This window comes from Macrotis lagotis, chromosome 1 (assembly GCF_037893015.1).
Source record: "Macrotis lagotis isolate mMagLag1 chromosome 1, bilby.v1.9.chrom.fasta, whole genome shotgun sequence".
NCBI lineage: Eukaryota > Metazoa > Chordata > Mammalia > Peramelemorphia > Peramelidae > Macrotis > Macrotis lagotis.
The window spans coordinates 654,893,185-654,912,103 of NC_133658.1; the positions used below are offsets into that span (position 1 = coordinate 654,893,185).

At 35.4% G+C, this 18,919-nt stretch overlaps 1 protein-coding gene across 10 annotated transcripts in view; it reads left to right on the forward strand.

Moving 5' to 3' along the window:
- The window catches only part of ANKRD44 (ankyrin repeat domain 44), a 367,960-nt gene that overhangs the window by 240,847 nt on the left and 108,194 nt on the right, over nucleotides 1–18,919 (forward strand). For 7 of the 10 annotated variants that reach the window (XM_074215415.1, XM_074215416.1, XM_074215411.1 and 4 more), the window contains exons 11-16: nucleotides 3,350–3,432; nucleotides 4,625–4,688; nucleotides 6,864–6,932; nucleotides 11,261–11,401; nucleotides 13,363–13,446; nucleotides 17,978–18,089. In XM_074215415.1, the coding sequence (XP_074071516.1) occupies nucleotides 3,350–3,432; nucleotides 4,625–4,688; nucleotides 6,864–6,932; nucleotides 11,261–11,401; nucleotides 13,363–13,446; nucleotides 17,978–18,089 (553 nt within the window). The remainder of the gene's footprint in view (nucleotides 1–3,349; nucleotides 3,433–4,624; nucleotides 4,689–6,863; nucleotides 6,933–11,260; nucleotides 11,402–13,362; nucleotides 13,447–17,977; nucleotides 18,090–18,919) is intronic. The other 3 variants (XM_074215412.1, XM_074215414.1, XM_074215419.1) reach the window with 1 other exon arrangement.

An 18,919-nucleotide genomic window follows, 5' to 3' on the forward strand; every position in this document is an offset into this window, starting at 1 on the left:
TCAGAAACAAATGATTCATTTTAAATGGAATTTATTTTCTGTTTCTAGTGAGTTATTCATTATTCGTGTGTAGTGTCATTTGGAAATTTTGTTTCTTATTTTTATACCTTGTTTAGAATCCACAAAGTTTCATTTTTGTGGACACAATTTTGCCACTTTATCTTCTGTATTTAAAGCAAGGAAAAGGAAAGATTTTTTTTTTCTTTTAAACTACACTGTTTTTAAAGTTCAGTTGAGAGTTCATTTCAATTAAACAAACACTCATTTTTCCTTTAATTTAAATCTTGAAGATAGGGACTTGAATCTTAGCAGCAGTAGCATCTCATTTGAATGTAAACAATGTTATTTGCATCTGAACTGAAATTTTTGTATAGTAGAGTACTGAGGTACAGATGCTGAAAGTACTGCTTTTGGTTAGGCAGAAAAAGAAATTGCTCCCATAATTGAATTTTCCTAGTGGTAAGTCCCTAAGTCAGTAAGTCAGAGGTGAGGTTTATAAATAGGAAAAAAAGTGAAATAATTAGCCAATAAATGTGATAAATATGAGTTAGAATGTTTAGTGGAAAGAGTACTGAATCAGGTATTATGAGGCAGTTGAGAGGTCAGGCTCTCAGCCTCTTATAAACTGTAGGACCTTAGGCAAGTCACTTTGCCTATAGTTTCTTCCTCTATAAAATGGGAATAATAACATTTGCACAGCCTTCTTTATAGACTGGGGGTGAGGATCAAGTGAAGCAAAGTATGCAAAGTACTTTATAATCATAGAATGTTCTACAAATGTAAGTTATTACTATTCTCTCCATCTGCTTGAGTAGGAAGTCTCTTGAAAAGCACTAAGTAAAATCTGCCAAGTCCATAATATCTTTCCTGGTGAAAGGTTACTTACCTTTTTTTGTATTCTTATTTCTAATTGACTTTTCCTCTGAAGTCTTACTTGAATATCTCATTATAGTGTGCAGGTAACTCAGCCTAATAAGGTTATATCAGCAGAGTTGAAGCTTTGGACATGTTTGAATTCCATGTTTTTCATCTAAGGACAAGCATGTCTAAATTCAAATACTCCCATTATTACAGGGTTGTCCACCTGTAATTTTTCTGGCCATATTAGCTTATAAAACCTTCCAGTGAGGTGTGGCATGTCTGCAACAATAAAATAGTGGATCTTTTGAAATACTTTTGCTCTATTTGCATTTGAGTATTTATAGCTTTTTGTGGTAGGTATTACTGGATAAATAAAGAATTATAGATCATCAAATGTATTTAATCATCTAATTTTGCCACAAATTCCAATCACAAAGCTATTCCCCCACCCCCACCCTATCCCCACAAAAGAAAGGATTAGATAAAATCAGGTTCACTTGGAGCTTCATTTACCAAGAAACTTTCAAAGCATGTGGCACATAAAAATATTTAATGGCTGCTTCTGTTCTCCAGAAGATTGAAAAATATCCTTGGTGGTATTTATAGAAAATGTGTCTTTACCATCCCCCCATTTGTAACCCTTTTGCAGGCATCAAGGTCAGTCACTGATGCAATTGCTTCTTAGGTTTTTTTTTTTTCAAACGATGAGGGAGGCAATTACAAGGATCTCTCCTCAACCTGACACTGCCAGGAAGATGGGCAAATTGCATTTCTTGATGGATGCCAGCCATTATAGAGACCAGTTTGGAAATCTCCATCTAGGAACAGTAAATGAAGGGAGAAAAGAGGAAAAGAAAATGCTAATAAATAGAAAGAAGCCAATATGATAAGAATGTGATATTTAGCATGATTTGTAAGGGCAATGGATATCATGAATCATAGGTATGTTCATATCCACACATACGTATGGATATATCTACATAATTACTTGAAGGATAGAAACTACATATCCAAACCTTAGAAATGCAAATTATATAGGCAATCAGGGTAGTTTTGTGGAGCATATGCCAATTTATTTCTGAGGCAGAGCATTGCTTGGCCAATTTGCACTAGAGGGGACCCATGGATAGTTAAGTCTGGCAGGAGGTAAATTTATATAGTGCTGTCACTGCTGGCTGCAGTGAAGTTGCAAAGTCAGAAATACTCTGTTCAAATAACAGAATGTGATATTGTGATGTCTAATTTTGATACTAATTGCCATCAAGGAGAATTGGTCATAAGATATATTCTGCCTGGGTGACACATTCAAATGGGCTTAATTACAGAAGTTTCCCAAGTACCTCATTATAAATAAGGCTGTCTTTCCATAACATGATCCCATTGTGTAGATCTTCAGGACAGCATTATAGTAAGAGTACAATGTTTTTTATTATTTTTGTAGTTCTTATTTTTCAAAACTATTTGGGCTAATGAAATGTACTACATTCCAAAGATTCATCTCTTTTAATTTTCATACCTACCTGTTTGAACAATTATATGTATGATTATATATATATATGTATATATGTGTGTGTGCATGATTTTCTATATCTGTCTATATCTATCTATCTATCTATCTATATATGGATGCACAACATGAAAAAAATTTTAAAGACTGCCTTGTAGAATCTGGTCCAAAGGATGAAATAGATGGAGTTTTTTCCCTTGTTTTTCAACTTCTAATATAATGATAGACTTAAAAATTTCTTGATAAATATACATTGAATGTTTAATTATGCATATTATTTTCCATTCCAAGAACAAGTCAGTATAGGTTTCAGAGTTAAGTGTTAGAATTGGCTAGCTTAATGAAAACTATAGAGAATGAAACCAGAAAGCGTAGCTACTATTGCAGCTATGATTCCCTTAACCTCAAGTGAATATTTTTAGCTTTCGTCAAGAAAAACTTTGAGGGGTGGCTAGGTGGCACAGTGGATAGAGCACTGGCCTTGGAGTCAGGAGTACCTGAGTTCCAATTTGGGCTCTGACACTTAATAATTACCTAGCTGTGTGGCCTTGGGCAAGCCACTTAACCCCATTGCCTTGAAAAAATCTAAAAAAAACCCCAAACAAAAAAAAAACTTTGAAAAGGTCAAAAGTTTGTCTAGGGATATTTAGAGGAATTATTTAGAGAAATATGTTGGTAGGCAACACAATGGGTAAAATGTTTGCTCTAGAATTAGGAAGATTTAAGTTTAAATTCAGCCTTGGACATTTACTACTTACGTGACCCCATGCAAGTTACAATTTCTGTTCTCTAGGTTTCCTCATCTGTAAAATGGGGATAATGAGGAATAATAAGTATCTACCTTCCAGAGTTGCTCTGGGGGAAAAAATAAGATAATATTTCTAAAATATTTTGTAAATCTTAAAGCACTATACAGACTACTATTGTTATTGTTTATTATTATTGTTGCTATTGTTATTATATAGGTCTCCTATTTTTCAGATGCGGTATCCACAGCATGTTTCCCTTACATTTAGCAGCATTGAATGCTCACTCTGACTGCTGTAGGAAGTTGTTATCTTCAGGTAGGTACATCCACTAGCCAGGATGAAATATAATTAATAGTTTGAGATATGTGGTGTTAGTGGATGGTTGAAAGCAGTACCTGCCTGTGCTTCTTGTCAATAAACTGGCTTAGTCACTAGGTTGTGTAAAGCTTTTCTAACTGCATGTTGATTCATTCCCCCCAGCCCTTAGTGCTGAAGCTCCTTTTAATTTCTCTATCCCCATCCAGTACTGAGAGTCATAGTTTAGAATCATTTAGTTTTGGGCAATATAGGACCTTTATTAAACCATAAGAAGTAAGTGAAATTTGAGACTGTTTTAGCATTTTATTCAAAAATGGAAAGACCAAATTATCATATTTGTATGTGTTCTGCAAATCTTTGTAATGAGCTTTTGCCAACTTATTTAAGTGTCTTTCTCATAGAACTATTTCAAATCGAAACATTCCTTTATAGGTTGGGAAAGATAGTCTTAGAACATTGATATTATGTAACTTGTGTCAAGCTTCTTGTTTATTAGGTTGCCACTAGGGATTCTGTTTTTTCCTCTTTATAGAACTGGAATTCATTTCCTATAGCTAAACTTCCAGATACAGAGTTTTCCCTGGGCTTCCAAAGGCAAGAAGGGACTAACCTGATTCCCAGACATACATTGTCTATGAACTAATTATTCAGACAACTCAGAAACCCATTCTTTATCTTGTCCATTGCCTATAGCTGATCTTGCTTTCCCAGCTTTGGGCGGATATAAAAATAAAAAATAAAAAAAAGCATGATGGCATGCTTTTTACACCTTCAATCAACCATAAAGGTGGGAATTCACTTAAAAAAAACACTTCCCCTATAGCATGTTAAGCTTTCTCCTTTAGATTCTGTGTTTTCTTCATGTCTCTGTCTGCCAGTCTACTGTCCTAGTTATCTCCAATCAGTTTCATAAATTTCTACCCTGTGATTGAAAAATGGTGCTGTGGGACATCCAGGGCTGATTGTGAAAATAAATTCTTCTTGACTTGACGGTTCTTCTTCTTATGGAATTGCCAAGCTTGAGCAGTTACTCTTTGTTTCCATGACAACCTCTTGCTGACTACAATTGCTTGCACTCTGGTTTTTCTACTAACTTATTTTTCTGTCTCTGCAATGTTTCTTGTGGTTTAACTAGGACAAAAGTATAGCATAGTGTCCTTGTTTAGTAATGAGCACGTGCTGTCTGCAGGCTTTGAAATAGATACACCAGATAAATTTGGAAGAACCTGCCTTCATGCCGCTGCTGCAGGAGGGTGAGTAGTTGATCATTTTGAGTTGTTGGTTCATGAATCAATTGCTGCTGTGTCTGTCTATTTTTTGGTCAACCAAGGAACTTTTTCTTGTTAAAGAGTGTCCCAGTCGTGTCTTATGGTTTGTCTCATACAACACATCTTTTGTTTCCAATCACTTACTTTTCCTTTTTTTCTCCAAAAAAAATTTTTATGAAATTTGAATAGAAATCCAATTCATATATAAAAATCAAGATTTTTTTTAAATTTAAAAAGGTGTTTGTCTTCAAATTTGAAGAAAGAAGCTGATAATCACATGCACAGACATTTAGACAGGCACACACACGCACACACACACACACAAACACACAAAACTACTATCTAACATTCTTTGGTTTTTCATTTTATCTTTCTAATAAATAGGTGATAGTGATTGAAGAGTAAAGCTGCATATATTCCCTTTCATTTCTAGCCATTCATTTCCTCTATTTCAGAATACTATCTTAAGACTTTTTTTTCTGTGTACCTAGTATTAATTTAATGTAGAAATGACGTAAGTAAAGAACATAAAATCATGTCCCCATTGTTCTTTTGGCAGAACTATTGAGAGTGTTATTTATCCAATGCCTTTATTTTCCATCCCAGGGATTTTGGGCAATTTCACTCAACAAATTGATAGATAAGAACATATTTACTCAATTTTTTTAAGTCGTTGCTGTTGAGTAAGATGATGTTCTTTTATCTATTTTTGTGGTCAGTGTATAACTAAGGTTAACTAAAAAGACATCTTTCTATGTTTTTATTATCTTTTCTTCCATTTGCTTCCCATTAAAGAGAATTATGCTCAATAACTGTTCATGTTGCACCAACCAAATGCTATGAATGGCTTGGAAAATGCTTATATTTCATGTTTGTACAAGCTTAAATAGGCTGTGCTCTAGGAAAGGAGACTGCAAACAGTTGAGTTGAATTTATCTGTTTGCCACCAAGAGAAATCAAACTTAGCTAGTGTTTAATGTTTTCTAGGAAAGGAGACTGCAAACAGTTGAGTTGAATTTATCTGTTTGCCACCAAGAGAAATCAAACTTAGCTAGTGTTTTATGTTTTATGTTTTACGTAGTGTTTTTATGATTTTTCAATACATTTTATGTTATCTTATTTGCTCATCCCACAACCTTTTGAGGTAGGTACTATTATTATCCTCATTTGCATGAGGAAAACAAGGCTGAAATAGGTTAAATGATTTATCCAGGGTCTCCAAACTGATAATGGAAAGGATTTGAACTCAAGTCTTCCTCATTCCATGCTCAGTATTCTTATCTACTACACCACCTAGTGGCTTAAACATAATGATTTATATCAGTTTATGATCATTAATATGGAACAGTGATGAATAATTTGTTTTCCTATAGCCCTGCTTTTTTAGAAACAGGCCTGCACACAAAGTGTTTATATTCAGTTCTGAATTTTGACTGAAACTCCCATCAGCATTAATATTTTGCTTAGCCTTATATAGAAAAATACACTCCAATGAACTTCTTTCTGTTTGCCTACTAAATGTGATTTATTGCTTCTGTGAATGACAAAGGAGCTTTGGAAGATTACTTTGCTTCATTACATCATTTTCAGCCATGGTTCTTGCACATTTATTTACCTAGATTACAGAGAGAGGGAAAAAGCAGCTGTTTTATTTTCCATTAAGGGCTGTCTGGGCTGAAAATGGTTATCATGGCAAACTCATTCAGTTGTGATAAAAAGTAATACTCATCCACTTTGGCTCATTGTTTAAAGGTGACATGAAATTATTGTAGGTTTAAGTGCCTAAATCTCATTTTTGATATTAAATGATTATGGTTTTTTAAAAGGGTCTTGGGATAAATAATGAATTATCATTAAAAATTTTGACTGCATAATAATTACTAAGGATAAATTAAAATAATATTCATGGAATTGAAACTACATAACTCGGTTATTAAGCTTTATTGATTTAAAGAACTTTTTTTCCCAAGAAGATTGTAGAAACTTTAACTGTCAGAAATGAAGTTAATTATAACCTGTTCACTTTTATTAGCAGAATTTAAGCCTATGGTTACAGTGGAGTCCTTAGCTTCATAGATATAGCTTCATAGATAGATATAAGCATAGAATAGAGCACAATTCACCTTTATTTTTTTAATGATATGTTTCCTATTTTTCCAGTAATGTGGAATGTATAAAACTCTTGCAGAGCAGTGGAGCAGATTTCAGTAAGAAGGATAAATGTGGGAGGTAGGTAATCAGGGATCCCTACATTGGGGATGTGTAAATAAAGAGGGGGTTGGGCAGGAGATGGTGGGATGTATTGGCAGGCATTTCCGTCTGGAAATCATATCACTGAATTTCAAATGAGAAACAGTGAAACAACTTGGGAAGATTGCTATCACTAAAAGAGAATTCCTCCCAGTGAAATTTCAAAAAGGCAGGTGCAATTAACACTAAAAGTCAACTGTACATTTTTTAGTCCTGTTTAAAAATAAGTTATTTTTCTTCCACCTTCCCTTTTTCCTCCCATGTGAAAATATTTTTAACTTTTCTGCTCAGACTATGCCTGTATACCTTTATAGGCTTGGATTTCTGTCTGTAATATACTCCTTAGCTCTTGTACTCCTTCATAGTAACTTCCCTGATCATAGGGCTTGGTTGGCCATGTTAGCTTATCTTTATATTGCTATATTGTCAGAAAGAATAAATTCTTTCACACATGTTTTGAAGCAGCAGGCAATTGGTAAGTATACCTAGGTAAATACTGGCAAAGACCTATCTCTAGTCACACTGATCTGAGGTTCTACTTTGTTAAAATGGATTCTTCCCAACCTTCATCTAGTCTTCATTATTACCATGATACCAAAGACTAGCATGTTGACTCAATATCAGAGGCATATATTTCTTTATAGTACTTAATAATTTTTTTAAAATTTTATTTATTTAAGGCAATGGGGTTGGATGACTTAAAGTACCCAAGGCCACACAGCTAGGTAATTATTAAGTATCTGAGTTTGGATTTGAACTCAGGTCCTCCTGACTCCAGGACTGGTGATCTCTCCACTGTGCCACCCGGGTTGCCCCCTAATTCTTTCTCTTGACTCAGAAAGAGAGTAATTTACTGATCAATAAAATAGCCATAAAAGTATTATAAGATAATTAATAAATTGTTCTAACTCAGAAAAATATTAAATTCAGTAATTATAATGGGTACAACCTTTAAAAATTAAAGAGGATTTCAGATGTAAAGTATAAAAATTAATCTAGTTTTGTGTCATTCAGCTCTTGCTAGGGAATTAATTTCACTGTGGGGGATAATGTTCATTTTATGAAGTTTTTTTTTTCCCCTTGTTGATTGATAATGGCTTTTTAACTTATTCTATAACTTCAAAAGGAAAAGATAAGGATTATTTCATTGAAACCTAGAGGAATGAAACCACCTTTTCCACCATTTGTATCTTTGAATTGCCTTGTATATCAAGACATTAGGTGACCTGCCTGAAATCACACAGCCAGGATTTGTCAGTGGCAGGAGTTGAACCCCCATCTTCCTGACTTTGAAGACTGCTTTTTGTCTTCTCTGCCATGGCTGACTCTCCATATGCCCCCAAATGGACCTGTAGTGGAGATAGAAGCACAGAACAGGACAGTGTTAAATGTAAAGGGGACCGTAGAATAATTTCTATCTACTACATTTTGCAAGAGAAGAAATTAAATCTTGCCCAATGTCATTTGGATTGTAGAAGAACTAGGAATTAAATGAAGGTCTACTACTTTCCAGCTCAGTCAAGTTTTCACCCCACTCTGCTACTTTCTACTTCCTTATCTCCTGAATAGGATTCTCTCTTGTCTGACTCTGGGAAATCATTTGTGGGTTTTAGAAGCCTCAAAATTTTCACTGACTTTGAAAATTTTTATGTGTGCTTCTTTTCCATCAAAGGTTGATTTTTTAATTCTGGCAAAATTACATTCCCCTTCTGCAGAGGAGGGAGATAAAGGAATTGATATCTTAGCATTTAAGATTTGGGGTTGTGCTATTTTTTTTTGTTTTTTTAATCATGTTTATCAGATTTGTGCTATGGCATTCTGGAAGTTAGCTTATTTTCTCCTCTGGTAAACTAATGAGCAACAGCATTGCTCTGATGTTGGTAGACATTGGAAGTACTGGTTCAAATTTCACAGTCTTATGCAAAAAATTACAAGCAGACATGCTAAAACTCCAGCTATAAGGTTCTTTTAATGACATTACTGTGAAATGCCCTCTCATTAGAAATATTTTATGGGCTGCATAAAATATATCAAGTTTTCTATAACTACCTTTTAAAATTTTTCATTGTTCCTTTGCCTTATGGGAACATTGACAGTTTGTTGGAGACAAATACCTTTTGAAACTGGTTAAAATACTCTTCAGTCCTCATTTACAAGGCAAAACCCAATTCGTTCAGTGGGAATACTTGGGGAAAAGACTATATATACATATACATATATATATTATATATATGTATATGTATATATAGTCTGAACCAATGCCTAGAGAATGAAGGCCAATAAAATAACCCATCAAAGTGTTGTGTTAAAGGGTAATTAATAATTTGTTCTGTAGTAGAGAAATATTGAATTCAATAATTATAAGGGATTATGTGTTAGGAGCAGTGGAAGAACAAATACTATAGTCTTAGGCTCCAGGAATTTCTAATCTATTGAGAAAATTAAACATGCATGCACATAAGTAACAGAAATACTAAGGACTATGTATGTTAACTTTGTTAAGTACATACAAAATATTATTGAACTTTAAAGGAAGAAGAGAACACTTCTAGGTAAAGTAATTAGGGAAAGTTTCACAGAAGTAAAATTTACATTAGGCCTTAAAGAATGGGTAGGATTTCCATAGGTAGAGGAAGGTTAGAAGGGGAAATCTAGACTGAGAAGACAACAGGACTAAAGTTATAGGAAGCCCTAAGTATGTTCAGGTAATGGAGATGGTCTTGGCTGAAACATAAAGTACAAGTCAGAGACAAGGGGAAGGTGAAATCCAAAGGAGGAATTAGCACCAGAATGTTCAAGGACTTGAATGGTAAAATAATTTATCTTTTATTTGGCAGGTCCTGGGGAACCATTGAAAGTTTCTGAGCTGAAAGAGTATATGTTTGTACATACGCCCAAGTGCATGTATGTGGAAAACTTAATCAAAATTGTGCTAAGAAGAGAGTAAAGGAAGAAAAGGCTAGTTAAGAGGCAGTTGTGATAATCATATACAAAGTCATAAGGGACTGAATTGGAGTAGTAACATAAGTTTAGAAGAGGGGGAGATAAAAGTGTAAGCTAGTATGGATCTGTGACTTATCCTCATTTTAGCATTATAGATTTTAGAACTAGAAGAGACCTTTGAGAATATCTAATCAGTCACTCATTTATATGGTCTAGATTTAGGATTATATCAACCTGAATAATCCCCAAATTGGGAATTTCTTTCACCACTGCAGATCAACATTGATCTTTAGGTTACGGTCTTACAGAGTTGCTCCATGACAATTCAGTGGCTTGGTCATAGCTAGTATGTTTCAAAAAAAGCAGAATTTGGATCCAGGTCTTCCTGACTCCAAAGAAAATTCTCTGTTCTCAACCCCTTCATTTTAGAGATGATAACAAACTTGGGATATTCATATACTACTTTAAAATTTTCAATGGGGGCGGCTAGGTGGCGCAGTGGATAAAACACTGGCCCTGGAGTCAGGAGTACCGGGGTTCAAATCCAGTCTCAAACACTTAATAATTACCTAGCTGTGTGGCCTTGGGAAAGCCACTTAGCCCCACTTGCCTTGCAAAAACCTAAAAATAAAAATTTCAATGTACTTTATACAGATTAGCTTGGTTGTGCCTCAAAAGAAACTTGCATATTGATAAGCTATGGATGTGATGGCTCCCCTTTTACAGATGAAATAAGAGGAAGTTAGACAACTTGCCCTTGGTCATCCACTTAGCATATATCGTATGTGGGATATCTGACTCCACTCTAGATATCTGAGTCCAAGTTCACTGTTCAATCTGTTATTATACCACACTGCCTTAAAGGAATTCGCCTTCCACAGAGCTGGAATGGAAAGTTCAGGTTTTCTGATTATGAAGTTCAGTTTTTTTTCCCCCACATCCCATCCTGAGGCAGTTCATTTACTCACCCGACAGAAATTTGGGATAGCCCTCTTTGCACCAATACCATGAATGTATTGTTGTTGTTGTTTTTAAATCATTTTAGTGATGTCTGATCCTTCATGACCACATATAGGATTTTCTTAGCAAAGATACTGAAATGGTTTGCCATTTCATTCTCTGATGGATTAAAGCAAACAGGGCTAAGTGATTTGTCCAGGGTCACATAGTGTGTGAGGCTGGATTTGAATTCAGGTCTTCCAGGCTTCAAGCTCAGAGCTCTGCCCAACTAGACACTTCCTATAAGAGCATGACATTTGTCAATCAGTAGATACTATTCTTTGGGAATGCTGCTGTCAGCGTTAGCAAACCTTTGTGCCTTTTTCAAGACTTGTGTCTGAAGTAACAAATTGTTTATCTTCCAGGACGCCTTTGCACTATGCAGCTGCGAATTGTCATTTCCACTGTATTGAGACCTTAGTGAACACCGGGGCCAACATTAACGAAACAGATGACTGGGGACGAACACCCTTGCACTATGCTGCAGCTTCTGACATGGATAGAAAGTAAAAACAAAGAGCTCCTATGGGTTCCCTCTTGGGGGTGGGGGAAGGGTTTGTTAAAGTTCTTTTCTCTCTCTTGCTTTCTTCTTTTTTTTTTTTTTAAATTTAAGGCAATGGGATTGAGAGCCTTGCTCAAGGTCATGCAACTGGGTAATTATTCAGTATCAGAGACCACATTTGAACTCAGTTCCAGGGCTGGTCCTCTATCCACTGCACCACCTAACTGTCCCTCTCTTGCCTTCTTAAAGGAAACCTGCTAAGGAAGGAAGGGATCTCTTCTATTCAGGCAGAGTAGTTTGAATTCCTTTGCCTTTGATCCTGGTTTCCCCTTGGTGCCCATACATTCCCCTGTTTTCCCATTTGGTTATCCTAAGTCACAGCATAATTTCTTCCCTCTCTTGCTTTGAAATATCAAATGAGACTGCCAGACTTAAGGTTTCCATTTATTAAAATCTGGTGTAACCGTTTTGACATACATTTCAGGTTCCATAAACGCTCCATTTGCCATTAAATTTATATTTGTTCGTATATCTGCCATCCATCAGAAATACTCTCTGCCTGTAATCTTAGTAGCCTTCAAACAGTGCTCCTTATGAGAGAATAAGGTGTTACTGATGTTAACCTTGAGTGTGAATGCCATTTCAGGAGCTGGATGGAAGGTCAGAGAGGAAATTGGTTGCTAGAGATAGGTGTGTTGTCAGGGTTCTGTGGGACCAGAAATGGAAATTAGATATAAAGTAACTGAATATAATAAACAAATGGTAGGTGAAGGGGATGAATAGCCAGTGCTATAAAGACCCTCAAAACCAGCGAGTTTTTTTGGGAAATATTATTCAGTTCCCCTATTTGGAGCATTCTGGTCTTTCCCTTTTCCCTAAGTTTTGGCAGTGGGTTCTTGCTATCACCACCAGCCCCTACTGGAGATTATATTCACAAATTGTTAACACTGTGGGGCATGGCTCTGTTTGCTGCCATTGAGAATCACAAAATCATTCAGATGTTGAATTTGATTCAACCCTTTGGAAGAAACAATAGTCAAGGTCTTAATATGTACCAGGTACCAGAAAGGATTTTATTTCCTGCCTTCAGGAGGGTAGCATTGGAGACAGTTTGCAAGTTTTACATAACAGATTTGCAGTTTCATGTGCCATAATGTTGTTTTATTATATATGTAATGAAAATACTTGATTTATTACATAAATTTTAAAAAACACACAATTTGCTTATATAAGATAAGTGTAAGTGGGAGGTAATGGCAGAGGGAAGATATTATGGCAGAGGGATGGGGATGGGGGAGGGAAGGAAGTAAGAGGGACCTGGAAAAAAATTTTTTTCAGCTGAGATTTTTAAGGAAACCAGGAGACAAAGATAAGGCAGGAATGAATTCTAGGCATAAATAATAGCCAGTAAGAATGTCCATAGTCAGGCGATGGAGCATCTTGTGTGACAGGCAGCAAAGATACAGTATCACAACAATTATAAAACGACACTGAAACCTTGAGTAATGACAGATTGTTAGTAGTCTTTCAGGGTCTAGCTGAAGAATGTTGTTTTGGGCCCTGGCTCCTAATGAATGAGACACTAAACAGGTTAGGGATCAGAAAGGGTCAGAAAAGTGCTATCATAAGTCAGAAGCAGTCAAAGATGGAAGCCCTATCATCCAAGAACTTAGACTGTGTTGGGGAGGTCATGGTCAATGGTTTTCTTGCTAAATCACACAACTTTGAATGTTTTTAAAGTTGTACTGATTTCAGTGAGAATCCTTTGGAGAGGGGTACTTGCTGGATCTCTCAACCGAAGAGCAAGTCTTTCCCTGAATCAGAAAAGCTCAATTCATCATTTAACTTTGTTTGCTTTCCTAGGATTAGGGTGGAGAGGGGGAGGGAAGGGCAAACCTTGCCTTAAACTGCTAACCACTTTGCATTTTTGAAAATGAGTTTCGTTTTTCTATCCCTTGTGCTAAGAAGAAAGAACATTTTGGGGAACACCCATGAAAACATGGAAGAACTTGAACGAGCCAGTGAGCTAAAGGAAAAGGAAGCTGCCTCGTAAGTGTGATCTCAATGTCGCTGCCCAAATCTGATTCTGTTCTTCTCTCTGTTGGGGTGGATGCTTTATGAGAACTCGACTTGGAGTTTTGAGACTAGCCTATCCTAATTCATGCTGGTCCAGCTAGTTCACTGTCTGAACTATGGATTTGTGGAGATGGACAATTTATGTTCTTAATGCAACTTTAAATAATTCTGTTTTCAGACCTGGAGCTCTGCATGTTTGTAATGCCACAATGATTTTACTAGGAGAGAGTGAATGTGACTTGTACTCAATCAGGAACCTTCAATATAACAAATAGTTAGCATGTGTAAATATTATCTCATTTGATCCTCACAACAAACCCTGGGAGAAATGATGCTTTTTTTTTACAGATTAGGAAACTGAAGCAGGCAGAGGTTGTGATTTGCTCACAATCAAACAGCTAGTAAATGTCTGAGGTGGGATTTGAACTCAGGTCTTCCTGTGAAGCCCTCCATTAGACTGTGAGTTTCTTGAGGGTAGGGACTGTCTTTTCCCTCTTTTTGTATCGCTAAGGTGCCTGGAACATAGGAGATGCTTAATGAATGTTTATTGTCTGACTGAGTGACTCTAGAATCTTCTTTCTTCTCACTAACCCACTTAGCTGCCTAAAAGCATCCCATGTGTAATTCCTGAGTCTGGTACTAACTAGTTATCTCAGGAGAAATGCCAAAAATCTCTCTGAACCTCCAGATTTCTATACTCATTCTATAAATGATCCTAACTGGCAGTTATTTCATCTTGTTTTTTTCTTTTTAAAATGTAATTTAATTTTTTTCCAATGACATGCAAAAATAGTTTTCAACAGTCATCTTTTTGTAAGCATTTGAGCTTCACATTTTTCTCCTTCCCTTCTTTTTTCCCCCTTCCCCATGTCAGCAAGAAATCTGATATAGGGTATACATGTGTAATCATATTTAACATATTAACCATGTTATGAAAGAAGAATCAGAAGTAAAGGAAAAAGCCATGAGGAAGAAAATAAAACCTAAAACAAGTTTTTAAAAAGTGAAAATAATATGCTTCGGTCTACATTCAGACTTCATAATTGGCCATTATTTCAATGAGGTTATTTGAGATCCTTGGGTTTTGAACTTATTTGTATGATTTGGACAGTGGAAGTACAAGCAGCTCATTTCTTCCAAATACTCCATAACATATATTTATTTATTTATTTGTTTGTTTGTTTTTTGGAAAGGCAATGGGGTTAAGTGACTTGCCTAAGGTCACACAGCTAAGTAATCATTAAGATATTTAATAATGTCTGAGGCCGGATTTGAACTCAGGTTCTCCTGACTCTAGGGCCAGTGCTTTATCCACCATGCCACCTAGCTGTTTATAGCTACTACTGTCTCCCATCTTCTTGAGTTTCTCATCAAACTTCCCATAGAGCTGTTAACACTGCCATCCTCTTGGGAAGCTAAATTTAGAAATTCTATTATTGTCTCCAGAGAGGGGTGCTGAGCTCACCACAACACCAGGGTCCCAGTCATTGGAAAGCCCCTTTACTCTTCCTTGTACCTCAACCCTTGTCTTATGCCATCACAATCAAAAATACATCGTCATTGAAGTCTTCTCTCATAATGATCATCTCTCCCCTTAGAAGCTGTAAAAACACCTCTTCTTTTTCCTCCTTGCTTAGTTAAGCCTTTTCTATCAGAAGAGCCTTTTCTCTATCCTATTTCACTTTCTTCCCCTTTCCCTTCCCCAGGTCCCCCCAAATTTCTTTAGAGTCAGTAGAGTGGAGATAGAGCATTGCCATTACAGTATGAGTGGATTTTATAATAGTATTACAAGTCAGCTTTCTGAGATGTCTCAGCAGCATAACCACCCTTTTTCATAGTTTCACTGGGAAATTGCATTGTAATCCCAGGAAGACTTGAAAACATTTTGAAGCATGATCCATTGTTAAATTGAGAACAGTCTATACCAAGAGGTCTTGGATGTTTTGGGGCAGATGTCTTTTTGGCAGTCAAGAGAAACAACTCGGGCTGTTGTTGGTGTTTCTTAGTTCAGAATTGAAGGAAACACTAAATTTCAATTAGTAAAAATAAAGATGTAATTTTTTTTCCCATCCAAGTTCAGAAACTCCACTAAAATTCATTCACAGACCACTGGTTAAACCTTTCTTAACCCTTATCTCTACAAAAAAAAAACCTTATCAAACTATTGGCTTCAGAGCTAAATTTTGTTAATAAGGTAGGCTCATTTTGAACTCTGTCTATGGCACCTTAGCTCCAAAAGTATCTTATATTCTCAAAGATAACATTATAGTAAGGTTAAAATATATATTTTAATTTGTTAATAAACATTTTACATCCAGGTCCCAATTAGTGTGAAAGATGAATCCCCTAAAGTGATGGCATATATTCTGATTCACACTGTTCAAAGTTATAATTATGTAAAATATGGTCGTTGGTTATAGCTCAATGGAAATATGCAATGAGAATCCCCACTTTAGGAAATTTATTACTAATAAATTGGGACCTAGCTATTTGCAAAGATATATGATATGTATTTGATTTTTATAAATAATTTAACTACCAGTTTAATGTCATTTTTACTATGAATGAATGCAAGTTTTTTTATTTTTGATTATTTATCCATTTTAACTTGTGCCAAAATTTTTGCAAATAATGATATGAGTTTTCAAAGAAGCTATGGATATTTTATGTTGACTGGTCATGTGAATACTCAATGGGAAGAAATGACACCATGTATTTTTTAAAAATTTAATTCTAGAGCAAAAAAAAGATTAATTTGACTTCATAAATGCAATAAAAATATAATTTCTTTGACACCAATATTGTAATTGCAGAATTGAACACATACTAATGGTCATCCAGTCACTCTGCATCCAGGCAAGATTATATCATTTTAAACAGATGGGTGGTCATGCTAGTTCAAGTTTTTAGGAAAAGCAATTTAACCTCCATTTTCCATAACCTGTTCCCATATTTACAGTTCTATCTAGAAGATTTTAAAAATTTAAACTAATCCCTAGTGGTGTAATTTAAGCCCATTTCATCATGTTTTGTGCTTAGGGTAATAACTCTTAATTCTTGAAAAATATTCACCCTTTTTCTTAAGCTTTCAGTATATTATAAGGGCTAAAATAACAGTCTTCCTTTTTAGCTGTCTTCTTGATACCAATTTATGATACTTCTTACTGTCATTTATAGTCTTCTTGAAAAAGTAAGATTTAAAACAAAAGCAAAACTATTTGAGGAGGGTTATGACTATTTGAAATAGCTGGACCATTTCTTTTACTTCTTTTTTTTTAAAGAAAGATTTTTATTTATTTTGAGTTTTACACTTTTCCCCCTATTCTTGCTTCCCTCCCCCATGGTATACATTGTTCTTTTTTGTTTTTTAATTTTTTATTAAAGATACTATTTGAGTTTTACAGTTTTCCCCCCAATCTTGCTTCCCTCCCCCCACCCCCACCCCACAGATAGCACTCCATCAGTCTTTACTTTGTTTCCATGTTGTACCTCGATCCAAATTGGGTGTGATGAGAGAGAAATCATATCCTTAGAGAGAACAGAATTCTCAGAGGTAACCAGATCAAACCATAAGACATCTGGGGTTTTTTTCCGAATTAAAGGGAATAGTCCTTGTACTTTGTTCAAACTCCACAGCTCCTTATCTGGATACAGATGGTACTCTCCTTTGCAGACAGCCAAAAATTGTTCCCAATTGTTGCGCTGATGGAATGAGCAAGTCCTTCAAGGTTGAACATCACTCCCATGTTGCTGTTAGGTTGTACAGTGTTTTTCTGGTTCTGCTCATCTCACTCAGCATCAGTTCATGCAAATCCCTCCAGGTTTCCCTGAAATCCCGTCCCTTCTGATTTCTAATAGAACAATAGTATTCCATGACATACATATACCACAGTTTGCTAAACCATTCCCCAATTGAAGGACATTTACTGGATTTCCAATTCTTTGCCACCACAAACGGGGCTGCTATAAATATTTTTGTGCAAGTAATGTTTTTACCCTTTTTCCTCATCTCTTCAGGGTATAGACCCAGTAGTGGTATTGCTGGGTCAAAGGGGATATACATTGTTCTAAGTTGAATGTGATGAGAGAGAAATCATATCCTTAAGGAAGAAAAATATGTCTTATTTCTTATACCATGGGACATGGATTTTTCCAAATTACAATTCCATGGTTTTGAGAGAGTAAGGTTACTTACACTGAGATATAATTGATAATTCCTTTTTGCCGAAGAATGACAGGAGCAAGATGAAGGAATAATTTTATTAAATGCCTAAAAAATGAGACATTAAAGGTTCACTTTGATGCATAAAATATGAATAATAGGGATTTTAATTTTAGAGGTACTTAGAAACACATGTGAAAATATCAAGAATTTTTTATGAACAAGTGAAGGTGGGGATGTCATTCTTTTTTGGCCTTGTTGACTAGAGATTATAAATTATTCTTTGATAATGTCTTTACAAACAAAAAACAAGCTAAAGAGTACCTCATTATCTATTTATAGATGTCTGGAATTTCTACTTCAAAATGATGCAAACCCATCAATTCGGGACAAAGAAGGCTATAACACTGTACATTATGCTGCAGCCTATGGCCATCGGCAATGTCTGGAATTGGTAAGTATCTTTTTGCCACCTTGAAAATGCTGAAACATTGATAATTGCCCAGAAAAAAATATCAATTTTCTCAAATGATCTGGAAAGCTTTACTAAGATAAATCTGCCAGTTTTTCATGATTATTTCTGAATACATTCTTTCTTCCTAATTTCCTCCATTCCTTCCCTTTTCACTTCCCCTTCTACTTGCTTAGCAAATTCTTTTTCTCTCTTGAATCTGCCATATGTTGACCTATTTTCCTTTACCTACAAACATTTTCTAGTCTTTACTGTCTTGAAACATTCTTTCCCTAAATTCTGATAATCTCTTTGAGTACTACCCTAACTCTTGCCTTCTTACTGTCAAACTTTTTAAAAACTTCTTCATTTATTCATTTTAAAGTTTCATTTTTTAGATTTTCAATTCCAAATTCTCTCCCTCCCCTACCATTGAGAAGGCAAGCAATATGTTATTAAATTACACATGTGAAATCATGCAAAACATATTTCCTTATTAGCCATGTTGCAAAAACAAAAAAGCAAAATTAAAGTTAAAAAAAAGTGCTTTATTCTGCTGTCAGATTATTAGTTCCCTCTCTGGAAGTGGATAGTATTTTTCATTATGAATCCTTTGGAATTGACTAACAAACTTCTTGAGAGATTAGTCTATACTTTTTTCTACTTCCTTGCTCAGCTTTTACAGAATCCAGTGTCTTAAAAAAGACACCAATAACATCCTAACTACCAAATCTGAAGCCTTTTCTCAGACTTCCTCCCTGACCACTTTTGCATTTGACCATTGCCTGATCAGTATTTCCATCTTCACTATTTATCTTCTCTCTTGGTTTCAA